Source organism: Lonchura striata, chromosome 1, assembly GCF_046129695.1.
Source record: "Lonchura striata isolate bLonStr1 chromosome 1, bLonStr1.mat, whole genome shotgun sequence".
NCBI lineage: Eukaryota > Metazoa > Chordata > Aves > Passeriformes > Estrildidae > Lonchura > Lonchura striata.
Genome location: NC_134603.1, coordinates 110,472,734 through 110,495,665, shown reverse-complemented (window position 1 = coordinate 110,495,665; position 22,932 = coordinate 110,472,734). Strand labels below are relative to the sequence as shown.

Below are 22,932 nucleotides of genomic sequence, written 5' to 3'. Positions count from 1 at the left end.
GAGATTATATGCAAGGACATTTGATTACAGAGTAATACATAAATCCTCTGGCCAGTAAGTATGCAGTTAGTAAAAAAAACAGATCTCCTGCAGCAGAAATGCTCTGTAAAGAATAGTGAGGATAAAATCTCACTAAAACCAAAATTAATTTTGCATTGAGTGTCATCCCCCTGCAGATGATGAATATATGCACTGTGGCCACAACTTCCTCAAGAAAAGAAGCCATAAGTGTGACACTGATCTCACTGTTGCTTTTCCCCTTATCTAGGAGTAAATTACCACAATTTATATTGACTTACACTTTTGGAAATTATCCCAAGTTTTTGCAAAAATTTTCATTGATATATCTATTTCTGTATAGTACGCACATATAAAGAGGATGTACTACATAATCAAGTTGCCAGCCCAAATGCTTTTCAGTTAAAAAAGGTTCCTTTTCAAGTGCCAGTTAGTGTTTGCTGGATGTTGGAAATGGCAACATCTTCTTACACATGTACATGTTGATGCAGTGTCCTGGCCTCCATGGGTAAAACTGTCTGAGAAATTCTGCAATTGCATTCTGAAGGTTGTGGTACCAAGCACATTAGCTACCATACAACTTACCATCCTTGGACTCATGAAGAGGCATTTCCATTAGGAACGCTACCTTTATCTACTTGGTCTATACTTGTTATTCTGTTTGCACCCAGAAGAGTACGACTGAAACCCAGTGGCATTGATTTGCTATCTTTGACAGTGCCTCAGGCCATAGAAAGCAGTGCTGCAAACCAAAGAGATAAATTAAAAATGGGAGGGTTTATGTTTAGACTCTCAGGGCTCCAAAAGTAGAAGAAAAAATACTCAGACGAATCCAAATTAGTTTTGTTAATAAATGGGATGCTTTTGCTGGATTAAAGACTGGAGGGTGTTGACAATCTATGGATAAAATGGTAATTCAGGAAAAACACAAAAATACTTGGAACACTTCCAAGTAAAATCTCTTTGAAGAGCATATTCAGGCATGTTCTCTCTAGTCTTCTTAAAAAAAGGCAAACAACTCTCCCCCCCACAAAAAAAAAAAAAAACCAACAAACAAAATCAAACAACATAAACCAGTTCCATTTTTCTGAGCCAAGAAAAAAGCTCATAAAGGTGAAGAGCACTTCTCATGGGATATAAAACATGAATTGTATTTGGAAAATAAATTTTAGATTATATTTGGCATTCCTAGCCCATCTACCAACAACAGATGTTCTGTCCTGAAAGTGATACAATTTTGACAGCAGTACAGCAAGTCCTTAAATAAATTACTGGGCTATTGTCAAAGTGGTGGAGATAATTAAATTTGGTTTTGTTTTTGTTTTTTAGCAAAAGTTATTTCATTCTTTAACCAATTAATTACAAATTTATATTCATTTTCTTCCAGTTGTGAGTTCAGTGCTAAAGCTGATTTGTACTTGGGGTTTAATCTTTCCTAAACTATTCTTATATTGTTCCTGTCATTTAAGTCACTGTTCCTACTGCCAGACCTTATTTTTAGATGACAATGTGGAAGGAAATCCTTCCCCCATTACAGTCAATAAATTTCCATTTTATTTCAGTTGGGTATAAATTTTATTCCTGGGATCACTCCCATGCTTCCCCAGGCCTACAGGAAGGTGAGAGGGACATGGAGCAGAAACATTGTGAAGTGGCAAGAGCTCCTCACTGGACGTCCTGTGGCCTCTGTGAACTTAATCCCTTTAACATCAAATCTCTGCAACAGCTTTTGTAGGTAGGACTGTGAGGGCAAGGAAGAGAAAGTGAGGAATGGACATACCTATTTATCTCCTTCCTGGGGAAATCTGTCACAAGCTGCCTTCATTCCCTTACTTGGGACCTGCCTATGATTCTGCATTAGTGGGTAACCCAATGGGTTTCTGCTGCAAAGGAACTAAACCATCACAGAGAAGCACAAGGTGGGATGAGCCCACTGAGAGAGACTTGGTCTGACTGGAAAAATCAAGCTGTGGATTTTGACAGATAATTCTGCATTGTCTGTAATACAAAGTTCATCAGAGTGAATTTGGAAGAGGAGTTGGCTTTATCATGTTTTTATATTGAGACAGCCTAAGATTGCTGCCATGTTATTTCAGATATTAATCACATTTCATTTGTACTGGAAAGCCCCTTTTTTTTTTTTTTTTTTTTTTTTTTTTTTTTTTTTTTAAATAAATGAAGTTGTCAAAATCCAGTTTCATTCTCCAGAAAGAGAATTTTCTCTGAAACAGAATAAGGGGCATTTCTGCATGCCAAATATTAGTGTTCTCAGATTGAAATGGCCATTAATTTGAGATTTTGAATTCAGCTGCTAGAAAATACATAATGGTGGGATGCATATGCCTTGCCTTGCACTTCGCAGAGATGGGAGTAGGTGACTCAGTGTACTGCACTCCTCTTTTTACCATGACACCAATACAGAATGGTGAAAAGCAGACGACAATAAATCTGTTTTGTGTTCCAGCTCTACACAGACCTGTAATATATGAGATTACCTATGCTAATTCTTTTTTGCCAGTAGATGTATTATCATCTATAGTTTGGATGCAACTTGACACAGAAACTCTGTGTCATCTTATTATTTACAATGGAATCCCAGCTCTTGCCACACAGAAAAACAACATCACACTTGCTACTGTTTCCAGTAGTGCAAAGAATTCATGCTAGCTCTCTGCAGAAAAGGTCATTATTTTCTTATGCCTCCTCCTCCATTGCATCAGACACAACATACTAGAGTATTTTGAATGAGAGCCCCAAATACTAACTGAAAAAAAAGTCAGACATTAATTGAAAAAAAACTTTTGTGTGAAGTTCCGTACATATATTTTTCCAAGGAAACTCCACCATTATAGTGGGACATGAAAAAACTGGTTTTCCTGGCCCAACTGGTGCCTTTTACAATAACAGCCATAATCAAACCCAACAAAATCAGAACAAGTGGAAAGATACTCCAATGCCACTCATACCAGTCCATTACTTATAGTTTGATCCAGAGAGTCTATAGACTGATCTAGCCTGAAGTTGGGTTAACTTGGTACACATGTGCAGCTGGAAACAAGTCTTCGGTGGCACGCACAGCAGCAAACAAGCACTGCTTTAAAATTGGAAATCTTGGGTTTCTAAATTTAAGTAACAGATTTTTCCAAATCAAAATTTTTCTTCATTATACCTTAGCCAACAGTTAAATTGTTCCTCCTCAGACATAGGACAAGCTTCCTTTTAGACTGAAGGACAGAATACATTATTACTACTACAGTCCTGTAACACAGTTCTTTTTTTGGAACCAATAGGTGTTTTGTGAAAGAAACAAAGAAAGAAAGAAAGACTTGTTAATAACATTCTCTTTGTGATTATAGTAGCAACTAAGAAATACTGGTTTTGGTGAGTATATGCAGTCTTAAAATGGACAGTGGTCTTCTCCACTTTGTCCTGTTTTCAGCAAATGTATGTTGAGATAGCCTAAAACATGCTCAAAGTTATAGCAATACATATTTCTGTTTAGATGCTTATCAGTCACAAGAAGAGATGAAGATGAGTAAGAGTATTGCCTTTTTTAGAATTTATCTAACATATGAAAAAAGACCTATAGACAATTAGTTTGTACACTGCTACTTAAAGATAATCTCTTTCCATTAGGTATAATGCACCTTTGGAACAAGCTGCATGTGACAAAAGATCCTGGGGACTTTGGGATCCATTTTGGCTGTGTTACACATAGATCTGTGAGCAGCTCCAAGCTGCATGCTCTCTTCTTGTGATCCCTCAAAAGAGGAATCTATATCCACAATGCATTCTCTTAGCTGGTTTGTCATGAGTTCAGCACTCCTGCCACAGGCCTTTCAGGAAGGTCCCTTGTATTTTTCATAGCGCACTTGCACATTTTAAAGCTTGTGTTCCTCTCGTCTTACATCACTCATACAAACGGTGTCATCACTGCAGAAGAGTGACGCAGTCCTTGGATAGCTGCATAAGGACCCTGCTGAAAATAATGGTGGTACCTTGGCATGTGGAAGGATGGGAAAGTGGGGCCGCTACTTTGCATGGAGCTGGCTATAGCAGAGGGTGTAAGAGGCATTCCCAGGCGGCTGTACGGAGGCAGAGATCCTTGGATCGGATGAGGAATGGGTGTGGCTATGGATGCAGTGCTGGTACCCAGGGCACTCAAAGACTGTGGATGCTGAAATCCTGGGAAACTGGTTGAAGAGGAAACCCAGGAACTGAGGGACAGGTTATCAGATGTTGTAAAGGCTGACCCTGCAAGCAAAGAGAAAGAATACCTAACATTTGCACACAAAGCTGGTAAAGTAGTGAAAAGGGAGAAAATGAGTCCTTCACAGCAAGGCTGGTTTCAACAACCAGTTGTCATTGGACATGCTTCCCAAACACTTCCATCTTTAAAATGTTATTTGTTGGTTGCTATCCTTTATCACTATGTCTTGTACAAATTTCTATTTTCAGAAGCTTGTTGCAGTGGCTTCAACAGTAAAATCAGCTTTGCACATTGAACATTTTAGATATTAAACACTGAAGCACCTTGTAATGCTGCCACTAAACCCTGAAACATCTACTCTCACATGGAAGCTCACTGTGTTATGTCCCTGTTTTGAAGATGTACTTGTAGGTTTTTACATCAGATCCTTAGTAGAACTGTTGTTTTGGGGTTTTTCCCCAAATTTTTAGTGTGGCAAAAATGCAGAAAAATGTAATTTGCCCTGCAAGTTTTCCCTTTTTTTTAAATCCCAGTAAAACCTGTCAACACTACATCTTTCCAGTCAACCTGATTCCTTCCATAATAAAGAGAAAAAAATCCTAAAAACATAAATGTTAAAGTATTTGTTGTTTTTCCAATTATGTATAGTACTCTAATAAACAACACTGGTGCTAATTCATAGTAAGAGGTGCATAACTTGCTCTGAAGGTATTTATCTACTTTTGATCAAATGGAAGTGGTCTGTTTATAATTTTGTTTTGGATTTGTTTAATTTGAAAAGTTTCAAAACCTATTTCTACAAATCTTCCAACTCTTTTAAATACTTTTTCTTTCCTGATGATTGAAGAATCATTTAAAAAAGAAAAATGATTTCTTAAAATTAGAACTAATTACTTTTGCTGACAGTAAAATTTTGGGGAAACAATAATTCATTTGGGTAATTACACATGGTCATTTTCAAATAATCTCATGATTGTGTTGTCCTTCATCTCTGTAGTTCCCATATGCATCTAGTCATCATCATATGTCTGATTTCTAGAAATGGGGAATACAACAAAATGCTATAAATAAACTCATTGTATTAATCTTTAAACAATAATTTAACTTTTGTCTCTTATGTATTTTCTTACTTGACCAGCTTTCTTACTTTAGAAAATAAATTTGTTGGAAAGGGTAATTGATGAAATATAATTTCAATTCAGTATTGCAAAACATTTTGAGACAACAAATTTTGTAACAGATTCTAGTTTCATAAATCTAATTCAAGAAGGGAGGTTCATCCAAATTGTAGAATGAAAACATATGAAGACTTCTATCCATCAAGGAAAACTTACTGGAATTAAGTAAAATAACCAATCATAGCCACATGCTCAAACCAAAACTATTAGCAAAAAACAACAGAAATAAAAAGTGTATATTGTTGGGGTGGTTTTTTTTTTAAATTATAAATCTCTTATGGGATGCATTCTCAAACCATGAATTATTCTTCCTCTGCTTAATGAAACAAGTAAAAGAGCCCAGTAACAGGAAAAATAAATTGAGCCAATTTAGCAGTGGAGATAAACTTGAACCAAATCCTGGTCCTACCGCTGAACCAGAGGAAATTAGGATCCAGAGCCAAACTCTGAGGATGACACATTACTAACAGACCACAGCAAACCCCTTGAAAAATCGGAGGGTATCTGAGCATTACTGCACTACAGGGAAAGCTGGGTGCAAATCTGGATTTGCCCAGAAGGTTTTCATTTGGCTCTGTTCCAGGTGGCTACTATGAATCCTGTGGATGTGTGTGGATGTAGACACAGAGAAATTATGCATTAAAGAGTTTCCATTGAATTTATACATTTCCTATTTGTTAGTTCCTTTGGAATTAGACATCTTGTACTGTAGGTTAGCTGCTTCCCTCTTTAGATGGCTGAAATTTGCTGAGCAGAGAATGCTCTTGGGAGGGTGCTGAGGTAATTACCAAGTCTATCACTGCTATTTATTTCTTTGTTTTATGCAGAATAAGGTATGTGATTCTTTCTCATGGATGACTGTGAAATGATTGTAGGGCTGGAACACTTCTCCTATAAGGAAAGGCTTGGAAAATTGGGCTTGTGGTGTTTTGAGAAGAGCAGACTTTTGGGACAGCTAATTGTAGCCTATCAGTGCTTAAAGCAGGCCTATGAGAAAGCTGGGAACAAATTTTTTACCATGATCTGTCACAAGTACAGGCTTTAAACTAAAAGTGGATAGACTAGATATAGGAAAGAATTTTTTTTACTGTGAGGGTGGTGAAACACCAGTTGGTGAAGCACAGGCTGCCCAGAAAGGGGCCAGATGTCCCATCCCAGGAAATAAGCAAGGTCGAGCTAAAAGGGGCTCTAAGTATCCTGATCTAGTTGAAGATGTCCCTGCTCACTGAAGGGGGTTTGCATTACATGTCCTTTAACAGTCCCTTCCAACACTATCCAATGATTTTCACGAGGAACTTCCTCAAGCATCCTTTCCTGCTCCAGCTGATTTGGTCTCTAATTGCAGCTTAGTACTCCACATACCACTTTTGCCACCACCAAGGGAATTAGTACTTCTGAGGCAATCAAGGTCTCAAAGAGCTTATAACACACACCACCCAGCAATGCGTATGTATTAGGCTCTCAACTCTTACTTTTGTAGGGGACTACCCATCAGTTTTGTGTGCAAGGTAATTTTAAAATTCGTTGGCAGAAATGAAAGTATCTATGGAATTTCAATAAGAACATTGTTTTCTCTCCTTGTAGTTTGAAGGAGTTTTCATTATTTAAGGACACTAGACCTAAAGAGAGAGCAAAGGCGGGACCAGTTACTCATGTGTAAGAGCAGTATGATTTACCTTCTGTGCATGTCTCTGGTTGCCCAGAGCACTCACGTCCCATGTAGCATATGGCTCCCAGATTAGAAAAAAGTTCTTTGCCATGATTCACAATTTTCCTCACTTACTCATTTGCCATATTGCGAGCAAATGCAGAAATGTACCCTTTTATTACACATAAAATTAATTGCAATAAAGCAGTATATCCCCCATAACACCTTTCTAAGGAGTCTCTTCTGAAGAGATTTAGTGGCCAGCTTTCATACTGAGGTTCACCTGGTTCATTTTGTCACTCCCAAGAGAGGACATCATACTAGGGAGAAATTTAATTCTTGAAGAGAAGGTGCTTTGCTCTTAGCACTTCCAGCAATGGAAAATTTAATACTGTCTTCAATAATAGCTGGCCTAGTATCTAAGTTGACATGAAGCAAGGTAATCCCCCAGAACTATGTGAAAGGATGGCATCATAGCAGGTAAAGTTGCTTCAGAAACTCCATAATCTAAGGACCTGCTCTTAGAATAGATGTGTAAAAACAAGCCCACCTAATCACATTTTGCTGAAGGGCAATTCATAGTTAAAAATAAGTGTGTTTTCCCTGCACAAGTCCAGAGAGCTCATGACCAGAAAGAATGCTGTTATCTTAGCAGCACTGTATGAAGTTAGAGGACAAGACAAGGGCACTGCCAGTCGGAAGACAGATAGAACTGCTTCACCTCAAGTGGCTGTGGCATATCAGACAGGTCACAAAGTCAACATGCAAAGTATAATGCAACAAAAGTTTATGCTAGTCAGCAATCCTACAGGAAGGGTTTGAGTTCTATTTCCAGTGGTAAATTATGACAGATGCAATTTCTCCAGTAAGTATCCCCACAAAGAACAAGCCTGTCTTGCTGCTTCTTTTGCTACTGCTAACACAACAAATTGTTTGATAGGTCAATTTGGGGCTAATTGCTTCAGCAGGAACAGCACCTTTAAGAGAGTAACAGATAACAATTAAACATAAGTTTTTCAGGGAACTACCAAATTTTTTCCTGAGGATGCAAAGTAGGTTAACCACAGGCTGGTTGAAGATGATTAGAACTAAGTTCTCTGTTCACAGAGGGGGCAGCAAGTGGCACATCTACATGGTGCTTTACAAGTGGTGTGGAGCCCAGCTAGTAAATCCTGCCAAGAGATGGGGAGTGTTAATTTGTTCTCAGCACCACAGTAATGAAGTTTTCTGATTTGCACACATCTTGAAGAGGAAGCAAAATTAATTCTCTCTGATGGCAAAGATTATATGGTTGTGTCTGTAACTGTCTCCTGAATTGAACCACCGACACCAGTGCTGTGGGCATATCAGATGTCCCAAGGAACCAAAAGGTAACAAGTATTCTTCCTCATTTTATGACTTTATGGCAGAGAGACACACCAGATAAATGCTTTAGAGTACCACATTACTGCTTGCGGTCCTGCTTTTCTCAAGCATAACTGAGTCGTCATGAGCATGTTTTCTTACCTCTGCTTTGTGTTGCCTGGCTGTCATCTCCGAGATCATCTTCTCCTCCATAGGTCCGAATGGGGGATCGAGCATAGGAATGCTTTTGGATAAGGCTCTCCACACTTTCTCTGTAAAAGGAAACAACCTAATATATCAAAACCATCCTAAGCAGCATCCTAATTTGTTAAGATCCTAATTTGTCCAGATCACAGCTTTCTCACACAAGCTCTCCAAAGTTACTTAACAAAAGAATTACATCATAGCATGACATTGGAAATGCCAGATTTGGCCTACATTTTTTTAATATTGCGGATCACCGCTTACCAGCTTCTTCAGCAGAGTGAACATCCTACTGTGCTTCCTAGATGTGGTCTCAGACAGTGAATATCAGACCAGCACTCTTCATAAATTTGAAAATGCAAACTCTGCAGCTACTTGTACTGAGTGACGAGTCTGGGTTCAAAGAGACACCTGTGGTCCAGCTCCTTTCAAACAAGCTTTTGCATCGCACATGACTACCTCATTTGCTGCTTTCCCCTTTTTCTGAAAGCAGGGGAAAAGATAGGTGTATCCAGAGACAACTCAGCTCTGACTATGCTCTCTCAGCATCAGAGTGGAGGGCAGTTCTTAGCAGGAAGTCTGCAGATACTACTGATCTCGTGCCACGTCTATTCTGGGAGGTTAGACTTGTCTGCCAGGCCCCTGCTCGCTGGTAGCACAGATGACTGAAGTCACCCAAACCATTTTTAAATAGAAGGAAAGCATATCTGCATGATAAGCCTTAGTAGTTTGTAAGGAAGATCCAACCTTACACATTCCAAGCGCATTTCCATGTAAGTAGGTGGCATTATACCAAAGATGAAAATGACCTAGGCACATTTCCAAAATTGCTTTGACCTTCTGTTCCTGTTTAAGAAATCTAAGTAGCAATAGTTGTTTAAATCTGCTACTTGATGAATGCTTTGTCTGAATTTACCATTTGTCCATTCATACTTGCTAACACCCTTTGCTTAGGGAGTGCGCCTGTTCCAGAAATTCCAAGGAAAAATACTTTTCAAGTAACATGATAAATCACAGTGGCACATGTTTTCCTTTCCTACAGAAAGTCCATTATGGTCATTTTGTCCTTGGTCTATCGCTGGCATCATTACTTATGCTAGTCTCCTCAGAAAAAATAAATAAAAAGAGGATCTTATCAAAGTGATTTACTTGTGTCAGGATTGGAAGTGGACTGAAAGCAATGGCAGTTCCTACATAGAGGATGATATAATTGGATTACTGCCTTTTAAGTGATTGAAAACAGTAGGCATATCAGGGCTATCTTGAAGAAGATTTTCCAAAGAAAAAGACAGATGGCATTGTTTACATTATGTGCTGAATGCCTCTTGAAACATTAGACTTTCTTCTGAAGCAGAATGTGAAATGCATAGAATTTTACTTGACCAAAAGGACTATTTCATATCAGTACAGCATAACAGAATAGCAAATTAGACCGGTGTTGTCTGAGTGATTTAGATACTGGTATATAAACATATTCATAATCCAAGAATTACTAGCCTATCAAGGTCTGAAAAATAAATTTAATACAGGTGATTGCCAGTATTGTCTCTACTGACTTTATTTATAGTAAGGGTCTGCTTATAACGGCAGATATTACAGCACATAATAATATCCTGATGCAACAGAAACAATGCAGGCTGTAGTTTTAGCACAGTGGGCCAATTTCACCTCTAAAACATTGGATCCAATGGCGGCTTGGGGATAAAATCACCCCAATAAATTTACATTTGAATTACCTACAGGGATTTAAAGCTAAATCAAATGCCCACAATTATTGCAGACTAAATTTTTTCCAGATGGGTTTGTATGCTAGACAGAGAACTCTATTATTCTATATGGTTGTCTTCTGTTAAAGGAAAAAGAGAGATGACTTCTTAGTGAACCCTGAATCTGCAAAGTTTGAAACCAGGGAACTATGTGGTAGGTTTATTTATTTATTTTATGATGTAGTGTTGCAGATAGTATGCAAAAGATTTTGGAAGATTAATCTCATTCATCAGCACAAGAGGCAAAGGTTTTTATAGCAGAGGGAATGTGGAAACTTGGATCAGGGAAAGCAACTAATCTCACAGAAATAGTTCCTTTTGTGCAGCTGAGATTTAATATTCAAAACTGTATGAGCTTATCTTGACTAACCACATTGGATGTTTATGCTAGAATCACAAAACACCTACTGAATTTTCATTTTAGAGATTGAGACTGTGACTCTCATTGTGAGTGCAAAACACTGAGATTCACACCAGAATTTAGGCACCTGTCCCCAGTCTCCAGGTGGCTCTGCTTCTGTCCACATACAGCACATACTGCATATAAACCTCCAAACACACCTACAAAATGCAAAAGGCTGAGCGCACCTAAATGTGCAAAAGGAAACAGGAAAGGAGAAAAGAAGCAGTGTATTTTCTCCACTCAAAAGGCATATCTCTCAGTTATCCTCCAAGCACTGTTTCTTCTACTTAGACAAACAAGAGCAGAAGTCTTTCCTTCCCCTTGTGTTTCAAAGGAAAAGGGCCTGGCAGCCTGTGCACCATGCTGCAATATTCCATCCTCAGAGAACACCACTTGGAGTCTGGATAGAGAAGACAGCAGTTGCAATTCATTTAACCTATAAAACCATTTGGATTTTCCCACATAGGCTGGAAAGAGGAGACTAACTTACTGCACCATCTAAAGACAGAGGTGCTTTAGGACTTACTCCAGCACAGATACTTATGAAGAAGCAAAACTTTACCAACAAGACTTAAGTGCCTGTGAAATCTAGTTCAAAATGCAGGAACAAAGCTGGCCGTCTAGAACACAGATTCCTTCTTACATCCTTGTTCCACTGGGTACAAAAGGACTTAAATCTCAAAATATTTCTGAAAATTCTCCTTATGGAATTATGAATTCTTTAGCTTATCCCAAATATGGTGTGCTCTGGAAAGTGGATTAATAAAATACTTTTTTTTCAAGTCCCAAAATATTACACTAACACTACTAAAAGAGAAATATATTATTACCTCTGGCTTTATAGTTGTGTATAAAACATCAGATATTTCAATGTGCTTCCAAGGATTTATGAAAATAATTTTATAAATTACTGAATCATTAATTAATATTTGCCACTTTATGATTCTATGTTTAATTTTAAAAAATAGCAAGTGAAGAATATGATGGAGGTTTTTTTAAAGCTGTCATTGCTTATTTTTCTGCAGTGTTCCACAGTAAACATGTTGCCTGAAGAATAAAGTGACTTCCAGTAACTCAAATACTCAACTTCTGACCTGTTTCTTTATTTGAGATCAAAGACTTGTTATCTAATACTGGGACCTAACAATTTTTACCTTTTAATGTGTCTAAGAACTCTACAGTTTCTTCTATCAGCAAGAAATTAGCATTAAATTTTGTTTTGAGAGGTCACAAGCTGCCAACTGAATAAAGGACAGATGTCATCATTCTGTCAAATGTTTTTGTGTGGTCTACCAACAAGTTCAGTCTTCCATGCTGCTCTTCAACTCACAGATATCTTTGAAATACCCAGAGGAGGGAAAAAACATGCACATACACTCGATATATTACTATGATTAAGTCGTGCAATGTGTACAACTGGATAATAGTAGGAGATGACAGGCTGGAGAAGAGCAAGTAAGAGACTGAAGCTGCTTGAGAAAAAGGAACCATGTGCCAAATGGAAAGGAAAAAATGAAGTTCATGTTGGCAAGCACACCCACAGAGAAGATGCTGAGGAAGGACAAATGTTAAATAGGAAAAGGAGCTCAGGCTGATCCCAATAATCTGCATTCCAATAGAAGCATACTTTGAGCCCAGCCCTGTCAATAAACCTTATTATGAATGAAGCACTTGTGTCTTTTGTCCAAGAAATATAACAGCAAAATTTGAACCTGAAATTAAAGCATGAGAAAGGCTGAAAGAATTCATCAATTAGAAAGGGTTTAGGATGCACAGGGAACATCTTGCTATTCTGCAGGTTCTAACCTCTTGATTAAACATTTCATTCTTACCTCTGCTGGCAACTGATTCCAAAACCAAACTTCTGGCTAGAGATGCTTTATGTCATAGAGTTCCAACCTGAGTCTTTGTCCCTGTATGTACAGAGTAGCCTCAAAGGACAAAAAGAAGATGGGAAAATCCTGATCTTACTGACAAATGATTCACTAACACTTTACAGACCAAACCCAAGATTTGCTGTGGATTTGAGCTAGGAGAGGGCAGAAAACTGAGTTGGCTTGGTAAGTAGCTGAGGCTCTGTAGGAGGGTGCTCACTTTCTTTTGCTGTCAACCCAGATTATAGAAATTCTCTCAGGAGATGATAAAGTCCCAGATTACCCTGAGCAGGATCTTTAATCAAGATGAAAGAACAGGGCTTCTTTTTAGGTGGGAGCAGGCATCTCTGATGTAATTTTTTCTGCTCCTTTTGCTATTTCTCTACTTCAGCTGTGCATGCACAGCAGCCTCGTGGTCACCACAACCCTGATTCTGAATTTGGCAGAAAGAAGACGGAGATGGAAAGCCTACCTTCTCCCTTTGGGTCAAAAATGCTTAAGACAATATATTTAGTGTTGGTGAAGTTGTTAAGAAAGCTGATTCAGAAGTGACTTGCTGGAACTAGGGCATCCAGTATCTAGCTCAGATCTATACCATGGCTACAAAGAGGGTGAAATTTGTTGTAAGGGGCAGCCATCCCCTCCTGTGGGAGCCAGGATCAAGCTTCTTTGAAGACAACATGCTGAAGTCAAACAGTGATGAGAAAGCACAAGTGGCTGAGCCAGGCACTCTGAATTTATGCCTTCTGCACAAGTTACTGTGTCAGGAATGGCTACAAAAAGTAAAAAATTCAGAGCAGAGCTGAGAAACCTTTTATTATTAACTTCTTTTTTTTACCCCTTGCTATCCAAGGGCCAGGTATGCAGAAAGGTAAGGATATTCCCAGAATCTGCTCCCTGTTCCTGGTGTTATGGGGTTTGGTTTTTCTATTTTTTTCCTTGTTCTTTACAAGGAAAGGCAATGTCAATTAAAAAAAAAATTAAAAAATAAGAAGGAAAATAATAAAATGTAAAACTGACAATTGTGTTTTGCTTGACCATTCCAACAAAAAGAAAAATACAGAACAGAACAGGATATAAAGTGTATGAATTATCAGTTTTCAGCCTGAATGACTTCTTTAGTTCTGCATTTCAAAGGTTTCCTTTTTTTTTTGTAGCTGCCAGTTAGTATGTTTGGAAGAAAGCCCAGATAACAGAAGATGTCAGAAGTGAGGTGAGGTGAAGACAGATGGAATAAATGGGCTGAGAAGGCACAAAAATAAACTTGTCGGAAGTCGCACTGTAGTAGACTTTTTTTAAGGGAAAAGATGACTAATTTGTCCAAGACGCAAGTGCTAAAAACAAGTCTCTAAAAAAAAAACCAAAAAAAAACCCCCATCAAAATAATGCTACCAACGAATAAAACTCCCCCCAAAAAACCAACAAAAACCACTCACCTCCCAAAAAACCAAAATGACTTAGCAGGAAGAGCAAATAGATTTCTGTAACAGCAGCTGCGAGTGAACAATCGTTCACTCATCATGAGCCATCAGAGCCACTGTTCAGATATCACTCAGCCTTTATGTTCCCGTGGCTTTTATTTGCAACTTTACATAGGCACAAACATACAGACATATTAATTTTCTTCATATACTTGCTCATACTGGTAGATAGATGCTGACCACAGGAACATAGTTCAGGTTGTGGATGGTCCATGGTATGGACCAAATCCTTGAGCAGAACAAAGTAGTTCTGTTCCACCACTTAGGTTAGAACTGAACCAACCAGGGACAAAACAAGACCTACAGCCTACAGTAGTTCATGTGACCTGGCCCAAAAACTAACCCAGAGCTGCAAAACACTTTCACACAGAGTCAAAACTGCTGGGCAAATGTTGGATGAATGCATTACTGCAAGAATTTATACAAGAAAGAAGGGAAATGAGTCTTGAATTAGGAAAAATCTAGGGATTGATGACTATAGAAGAACAAGTGTACCTCCGTGATGATGTTTATTGTCACTCTCTCAGTAAAAATCCAGCACTTGTAGATGAGCTGTAATATGCATGGATGTGACAAAGCTGTAGCCATGGCATGGGAAAAATAATGACATTTATGAAGAAGGGGCATAAAGTTATCAATACACTCATACCAGTTCTCTCGATTGCAAATAAAAATTGGAAAACTATTTTACATAGCCAGCCCCATGGAGCTCCACTTCACCCAGTGGAGCAACCACTTCTTTCTGACTGTAACCAAATTATGAGAGGTGAGTACAGAGATGTCCTGTGAAGTTGTAGGGAGAAGTCCCTGGAAAACTTTCTCTGGGGTGGAAACCATAGATCTAATTTGACATCATCCCCACCTGTTATGCCCACACTACATCTTCATGAGATGAGTGGAAACAATTAGAATAATATTTTTATACCATTTTGCGCAAGTAAAAAGATAGAAAACCTAAGTGGAAAATGAGCCAGAGTATGAGTGCTTAAAAACTTGGGAACTAAAGAGGATTTAAGTGGCACAGGGGGGCTTGCTGCTGCGTGAAAAAGAATAGTTGCCCGGCTAACAACAAGCAGAGTCAGATGAACCAGATTTGAAGGGAATAATTCAGGTGTTTAAACATAGTGTTTTCAAGATTTGCTAAGGCATCCAAGCCACCTGCAGTGTTCTGGAAGGGATGATGCAGAAAATACAGACAATTCACCCACCCATTTGGAGCAGCAGCTGAAGGCTGGAGTAACCTCAACAACATCTGGAATACTGGCACTAGATAGCAGGCATTTAGATGCCAGAGTCCTTGGTATTTCTCCCTAAATTCAGGACTTCTTTTCTTCTCTGAACCTAAACATCTGAGATGATATCTCATGGCTGGTTGTCGACATTCACAGACTGACAGCTGGCTGAGAATAAAGGATCAGCCAGCAGTTTGACTTATTGGAGAATATGACAAAGCCCTACTTTACCATGGAAGGGGGGGTAGGTCATATGTTTCTGGCTGCTGGTAGGGGGCTTTCAAGAGTCTGAGAAGTTCTTCTAGACCAGCTGAAGGCAACAGGAATGGGGAAGAAGGCAGCTCAGTGGGGTGAGCTGGGAGAGATGATGGCTGCACTCAGCCCATCCCTAAGCACGTGGCTTTGACTGATCCTTCAGCAGGGAAATGCCCCTATATCCAGGCATTAGCATGAACTTTGCTTACAGCCTTGTAAGGCAGCATGATCTATTTCCACATCTTAGAGATGAAGCTCCTCAGGGGAAAATCTGGAATTTTATTACCATGCAAATCCAGTTGGGATGCTGCTCTCTTACTTCCCCATCCCCCCATACTTCCCTTCTCTGCCTAAAAATTACTTAGGTGTGCAAACATACTTTTCCATATTTCCTCTTGAAGAATCCCAGAAGCATTATTGGACTTACGCAGATGGGTATACTCATTTAACTCTCTCCTTAAGTATTAAAAATCCACACCCTGAGCTTGCCTGTCACATACTAGACTTCTGCTCTTGAAAATATCACCTTTTTCACTGGATTTTTTTGAATAGTATGTAATTATGATGGTTTTATTTATCTGTTTATTTTTAACAGGCTAATTCTTCACAACAACTGAAAAGATAAATTCAGACTCAAGATGAAAAAAATTCATCTGTTGGGTTCTGCCTCTGCATCCTTTATGCCTGTGGCAGTTTTTTCTTCATCAGAAATGTCTCATTACTTGATTTGGCATCCCGTAGTCAACACCACAGTATGCTAAGCTCCACATTCTGGTAATTGCTGCTAAATGTTCAATTTTTTCATTCACAACCACAGTGGGAGCCGTTTTATAGTAGAGGAGATGTAAATACCATGTAAAAAGATCAAAAGGTGAGTCAGAAACTTATCTAAATCCCAGTAGCCCCAGATAAAGTCTGCCCCATTGCTATAAATAGATTACCACAAGTAATGTAGGGAGAGGGTTGATTGTGACAGGAACCTTGCATCCTGCAAAAAGTTCAGTCTACACCAAACTCAAAGATTTTTTTCTGATAGTTAAAATATTTACATATAGCTGTGAGTACAAGGAAACCATTCTATGGTATTTAGACAGGAACAAAAGAAACACAGGACATTTCAAAAGTGTTGCTGTTGCCTACCTCTTCTACTGCTGTGCAAATTTCACTACTTTTACATATATTATTTCAGCTCCAACACATACAATGCCAACAGATATAATCCTAAAGGCATTTGCAGCTTGAATTTCTTACATAAGGATCGTAAATCTAGGATGGGAAGCCTGAAATCGTTAAAGTCACATATTTATAAAATCATATTCAATTAGGTTAAAAAAGTGCAATTTCTGTCATCATGTCATAAAAAGATGTGTTTTTCTCTCAGATCTACTATAAAGAAAAGGTCCCTATATTGTTACAGATAGAGGCTGTTTTCAATCAGTTACAAGAAGCAATCCAATTACTGGATGGTTTAGTGCAGTAACTGACTCCAGACTAATTTAATTTCTTTAGGTCTCTAAAGATCAATTGATCTGATTTGTTTCCCTCCCCAAAGGCTGTTTAGGAAAAAGCAGGCTTAAATACTTGGAAATGAAATACAAAGCTCTGTGTGCTTTCACACTACTTAGGTCATTTGGAAAAGCTAGAACTCAGGATAAATGAGTGCTGTCTTGGCCCCAGCATCGTGGGATGCTTTACGGGAGGCCATTAGGATCACCACGCCACACTGTAGATTACACATGCACGTGCTGAGTGCACACCTGCTGAGGGAGCTGTGCAGGGAAAGTAATTTCACAGCTTCTAGAGGACTATTCAATTTTCAAGAGCTGTGCAAGTGTGTTTTTGCCTCCACAGTCTTTTCTCTGGAAAATAAGTATTTTTCTCCAGCAGTGATCTTATATTTTCCAATTAGACTGAGCAAGAATCATGCTGTACTATTCAAGATTCACCTAGTTGCAATTAATGTTGCAATGGACATCAAATAAGTGATTTTTCCTGTTGTCATATCTCACTTTGCTATTTCCTTTGCTTTGTTTTGGATTTCTTTAAGTGATTTTGCTGTTGCTAAAATGAAATCTATAGAACCAGTGGGCACTTAGAGAATGATGTCTTCATGTGCCTGAATATTTTAATGGCAGAACCAAATAAACCCCTAGATATTTCTGCACCATTTGTATAACTTTGTTTGAGAATTGCCTATCTCTTACCAGCCCACTTGCCTGTTACACTTTTATTATCTCATGACTTGATGCGTTGTGCAGCAGGTTTTGAATTTTGAAATACTATTGTAATAGTAATCAGCGCTAAGCTTTCTAACTTAAGTCAAAATCAGACCTGACCGAAACTTGGGCTCTCAAATCCAGAGTTATAATGCAAGCTTAATACTTTTTGCATTCTCTTTTCTGGTATTTATTGTAGGCTTCACATTTTTCTGCCTTATCTTTCATGGCAACATTTGTTCCTGGGCTCGGCCGCCTGTCTCAGGCTCTATTCTTACACTTATCAATAAACAAAAGGGCACTGCAGCTTACGCTCAGCATTTCTGACTCCATGCCATGTGCTGTTATAATAAGATGTCCTCTGGAAAAATTCCCTTCATATCCAGCACCATGATAGTCAGTTCAACTGCACAGAGGTAACTGAGTTTTTCTCCCAGCTTATCTGTTCAGACTCTTTCCGCCCTTGCAAAGCTGTGTCGTTAGATGTCTCTTGTCTGTAAAACCAGGAAACCTCTTCTGACAGGTCATTCCTTGACTATTTATTGCATACTGACCTGAGCTTTGGATGCTGTTTACCTCAGTATTCTCTCAATACAGCAGGTCATGCTGTCCTATTAAATTTGCCTCTTTTTTTTGTTTGTTTTCATTTTCAATGAAGGCTTTCACTTAAGAAACAATTTTCAACAACTTTCCAAGTGTGTACTGCAGCCTACAAGCTTTCTTTCTCCAATTTACTGTTCTTTTACCTATTTACTCAATAGATCACTTATGAACCAGTCATTAGTAAGGTGTGAAGGACACCACTATTTCCCACTCATTGGTCCTGCTTAGATAGATGTACTTTTGAACTGCTGTAAAAACTTTCTCTAGCTCTGCGGCTATGATTTCACTGAGCAGTTTGTCCCCTGCATGCACCTGTGAAAAATGATTCACAGATACATCTGGATATCTCCACATAGGAGCCTGGAGAGTTTTGGCCTCTCCAAACTTTCTTGCATGATTGTGTGCTCATAGGAAAATTGGATGTGCTATATCCATCTCCATCGAGTTCTCTTCCAGCTTAAAGGACACAAGCAGCTTAATTTGCTTCATTTGCCAAGTTATTTGACACGATACCATAAAAATGTGACATGTTGGAAAGCTACCAAGAGATTGAAGTTTATTTCCTAACTCAGCTGTGGGTTAATGCTTCTGTCCCTATGGCAGCAGTTGCTTGTAATGAGCTGTACACACACAAAACAGTTTCCAGATAAAGCCTTCCCCTGATGCAGCTTGTAATGCAACTTTGGTGAAACAAAAATGGCATCTTTGTTGTCAGAGTGGGAGTTATGGGAGTCATCCTCGTGGCAGTAATTGCCAATTTGGTGTCTGGGATTGCTGAAGTGAATTTTGGGAGCAATCCTCCCTCTTTTCCACTATGTTGAGCAGTGGGGAGCTGTAAAGATGTTTTTCACAGGACCACTGCCCTTGTTTCCCATTGACCCAGTTCACAGCTCTCAACAGGATTAAATAGCATGATAAGAAAAAAGCTTTTCATTCTGAAGTTGTAAAACTGACCCTCTTCCCCCTTCAAGAAGCCCCCTGAGGAAGACGAATATATAGGCAGGCCCCAACTGGAACAGATGTCAAAACTCAAAACAGCTCTTTCTTCGTAAAGTTTATAAGTATTTTTAAAGGATGTGGAGGAGTCTTACTATATGCAGCAAGATAACATTAAAATGTACAGGTTCTCAGGAGTTGAAAGGATGCTTTTCCTACAAACTCTCTCTTCTCTTTATCTTATCTGCATGGAAAGTAAACAGAAAGTCCCCATTACCTCTCGATATCAGTGAGTCTGGAAGAGTCACGGAATCCTTTAGCAAAAGGGTTGCTGTCAATTTTCAACTTGGTTATCTGGGAACACAAAAAAGAGCAACGTTACACGAATACAGTGTCAGGGTACTGCAGCGTACAAAGCGTTAACCAATCCATCCCCTGTGACAACACTGCTCATTTTATCTGCCTGCCCCGCGTGTGTGCCCTGCTCCTGGGACACTGGAAAGCTGAGGAGGCAAACCAGGGTGTGCTGCACATGTGGCAGTGGAAAGACCAAAGGGCATGGCAAGCTCAGCCTTCCTGTTGCCCATAGCAGAAGGAAGCCACCCATGGACAGCATTACAGCTTCCAAATGCTTTAGCAGCATCAATCAGGTCTTTTCCACAGGCAGCACAAATCACCCTGCTAACAGCTGAGCCTGCTTGGTGGAGCTGCACATCAACTAGCACAAGCCCCAACTGCCTGATGCCGTGGTTTCACTTCACCACCACCTTTTTTTTTTTTTTACCAGGATGGAAATCTTCTCAGCCAGGCCTGCCAGCCACCACACAGGGGCAGATTAACTGGTTTTGTATGAAAAGAGGCAGAGGAAGGGAAGGAAAAATGTGGGGAGAGCTCAGATTTAAAGTGACAGAGCTTGGATTGAAGGAGTAACCCCACTGAAACTATCAGTCTTGAAAAACCAGAGATCCTTAATATAACCTTCTTCAAAGGTAGCTATAAACCTGCCCACTCATGCAGTCACTCTTTCCATCCTGACTTAGCAACCCATTGCCCAGGAATCCCTCCTGCCCCAAAGCATATGAGCTCCCCTTTGTGATGAAACTTTTCAAGCATATGGTGATGGCTTTCAATATGGTTTTTTTTGAGGACTAGGAAAAAAATGCACTATTGCTCTTGTGAAATTTTCTATCTATCCAGCCAATTTAGATTTGGTGAATAAAACCTGAGACATCATTGTAATATTTGGATTTTCCAGCCATACTTCTTCCAAGAGCTAAAAATAAAATTGTAAGTGGGAGTTAGAGCTTGATGAGAGAAAACACAGAACCCATCCTGCAGGACAGTGAATGCCACTAGCTCTAGCTTAAGCCCATGAAAATCAACAGCTCTCAGCATTTCATATTAAGGGGCTTTGTCAGCCTGACTTCCCTCAAAAAAAAAAAAAACAAACTGTATTGAAGAGGCTACAACCTCATTTTTAATAACTGGGCCTCAAGACTCAGGGAAAAAGAAATAGGATCTTTTCCAAATACTCAAACAATGAAACGTTCTCATTAAACAAATATATTTGAAAATGGGGTGGCTTCTCCCCCAAAATAAAAAGAAATAATAAAGGGGATAAATATATATTTATATAAAATGTAAAAAAATAAAGAGGACAATTGGAACCAACTTTTAATTCTGAGAAAGAGGTCTTCTGAGGAAAACACAGAGAGGAAGGGACATGCTGACAATGGGAAATTCTGAGTTTTTAATTAACATTCTGTCAGTGGTCGAACACCGTGGACCTGAGTGTTGGTGGAGGGTTTGAAGCTGTCTCACCACTCACGTACAGCTGGTGGAAACAACCTTGAAGCCTTGTAACAAGGACCTTGAAACAGCTCAGAAAATTAGCTATAGGTTCATTCTACTTCCTCAACATCCATAAGTTGTTGGTGATGTTGCGGAGTGGCAAGGTAGTGCCTCACATCCAGTGAAGATTTTTATGGCAGCATTTTGAAAATCACCTTGAAAAAAGGCAAGCTCTAACTAGTTCCATTGACTGAGATCACCGACACACCAAGCCAACTGCACTACAGAACAATAAGGATGTCTATTCATCTCTTGAGCATATTTTCACCAATCAAACTTCCATCTTCCTGATATTAAAGTTTTGGTATGACATCACAGAAGAAACTTTTTGTATCCACCAAAGCCAGATGAGACTCACAATCATTTATGGCCATATTTTTCCTGAGAGACTGTCTCACAAACAATCAGAGAACATCTGCTAGAAAGCATTTTAAAATGAAATCTGACCTACAATTCAACTCTGTGGCAGTGGTTTGACTGTTTAAATAAATGCATGCCCTTTAAATCTTAAATTATGAGATAGTTTGTTGAAAGTGTAATGTATTTAGCTTTTATCTAATAACCTCCAGAAATGTAATCAATCCCTTCTTAAAACAGTTCTGAAAGAAATGGCAAAAATGAAAAAAGGCTCCATTTTCATTAGTCATAAATAAAATGACAAGATCAACCTCTAGGGGTTCCGGAGATGTTCCATTGAGAAATTTTCCAGGACTCAATGTATGTGCTCTTAGTTTAGAAACATCTCGAGTGTAAATATCGTTGGTAGACAAAAATCCATCCTACAGAAATAAATTCTGGGTTTAGCTGGTTTTGTGTCTGTTACTATTTTGCTGGTTTCTAAAGAAAGTTACATGGAAAAATCTAACTGCCTGTCCAAACATTATTTACTTGGGATTACCAGGTGCTGAGTATGTTTTCTACAGCATTCAGATACAAATCTAATTCTAAATCAATATATTAAATACTTAAAACAAGATGTGGGGTCTGTCATAAGGACTGACTTAATATTACTAATATTATCTTCGGAACTTCCTTGGCACCTTATGCATTAGTTTCATTTTATTCACAGCATTTCAAAATTGCTTTTGCTTCATATTAGGAAATGCCTACTTCTTTAAATAATCCAGCAGGTACATTAACTCTCTGATGCTGCTTGCCCACATATTTGGGCAGTGCCTATATTTTTCTTAACTTGAGGGAACTAAGGAGCAAAATAGGTGGGTTTTTCAGCATTAAGTCCTTAAAGCATGCTCTGAATCACACTGAGGGCAACAACATATTTCCACTGACTTAAATATTAAAGACCAATCCACCATCAAGCAGAGCTTCTGTTCTCTGATTGTTTATAGACTTCCTAAAATTACTCATTAGCAATCCATTGTTATGATCTCCTCCATTTTGTATATATTATTCACTGGCATGCAAATTGAAATTCAAACATCTGGATGTAATCTGGGCAGCCTCTGAAAAGCATATCTCTGAGTGATTTTCCCTACGTTTGAGCTTTACAGCTTAATTAGTCAACTTTCTAAGCCCATGAAATCATCATGTGCAAACCAGAATCTCTCTCAGTTCATAGCTTGTGGCATGAAAGATCACTGCAAATAAGAACAGTTATTTAATGAGCTATAATTAGAAAATGACTAAATGTCAATATGCAAGCAGCTTTGTATAGACAGAGGGGAAGACAAAAGAAAGCCTCTGACTTGCCAG

General features: G+C 38.8%; 1 protein-coding gene across 1 annotated transcript in view; it reads right to left on the bottom strand.

The window, feature by feature from the left end:
* Positions 1-3,558: 3,558 nt before the first annotated feature.
* The window catches only part of TBX20 (T-box transcription factor 20), a 34,634-nt gene continuing 15,260 nt past the window's right edge, over positions 3,559-22,932 (bottom strand). The window contains exons 6-8 of the mRNA XM_021553267.2: positions 19,646-19,722; positions 8,561-8,670; positions 3,559-4,272 (exon numbers count right to left, since the gene is read on the bottom strand). Of these exons, the coding sequence (XP_021408942.1) occupies positions 3,932-4,272; positions 8,561-8,670; positions 19,646-19,722 (528 nt within the window). The 3' untranslated portion in view covers positions 3,559-3,931. The remainder of the gene's footprint in view (positions 4,273-8,560; positions 8,671-19,645; positions 19,723-22,932) is intronic.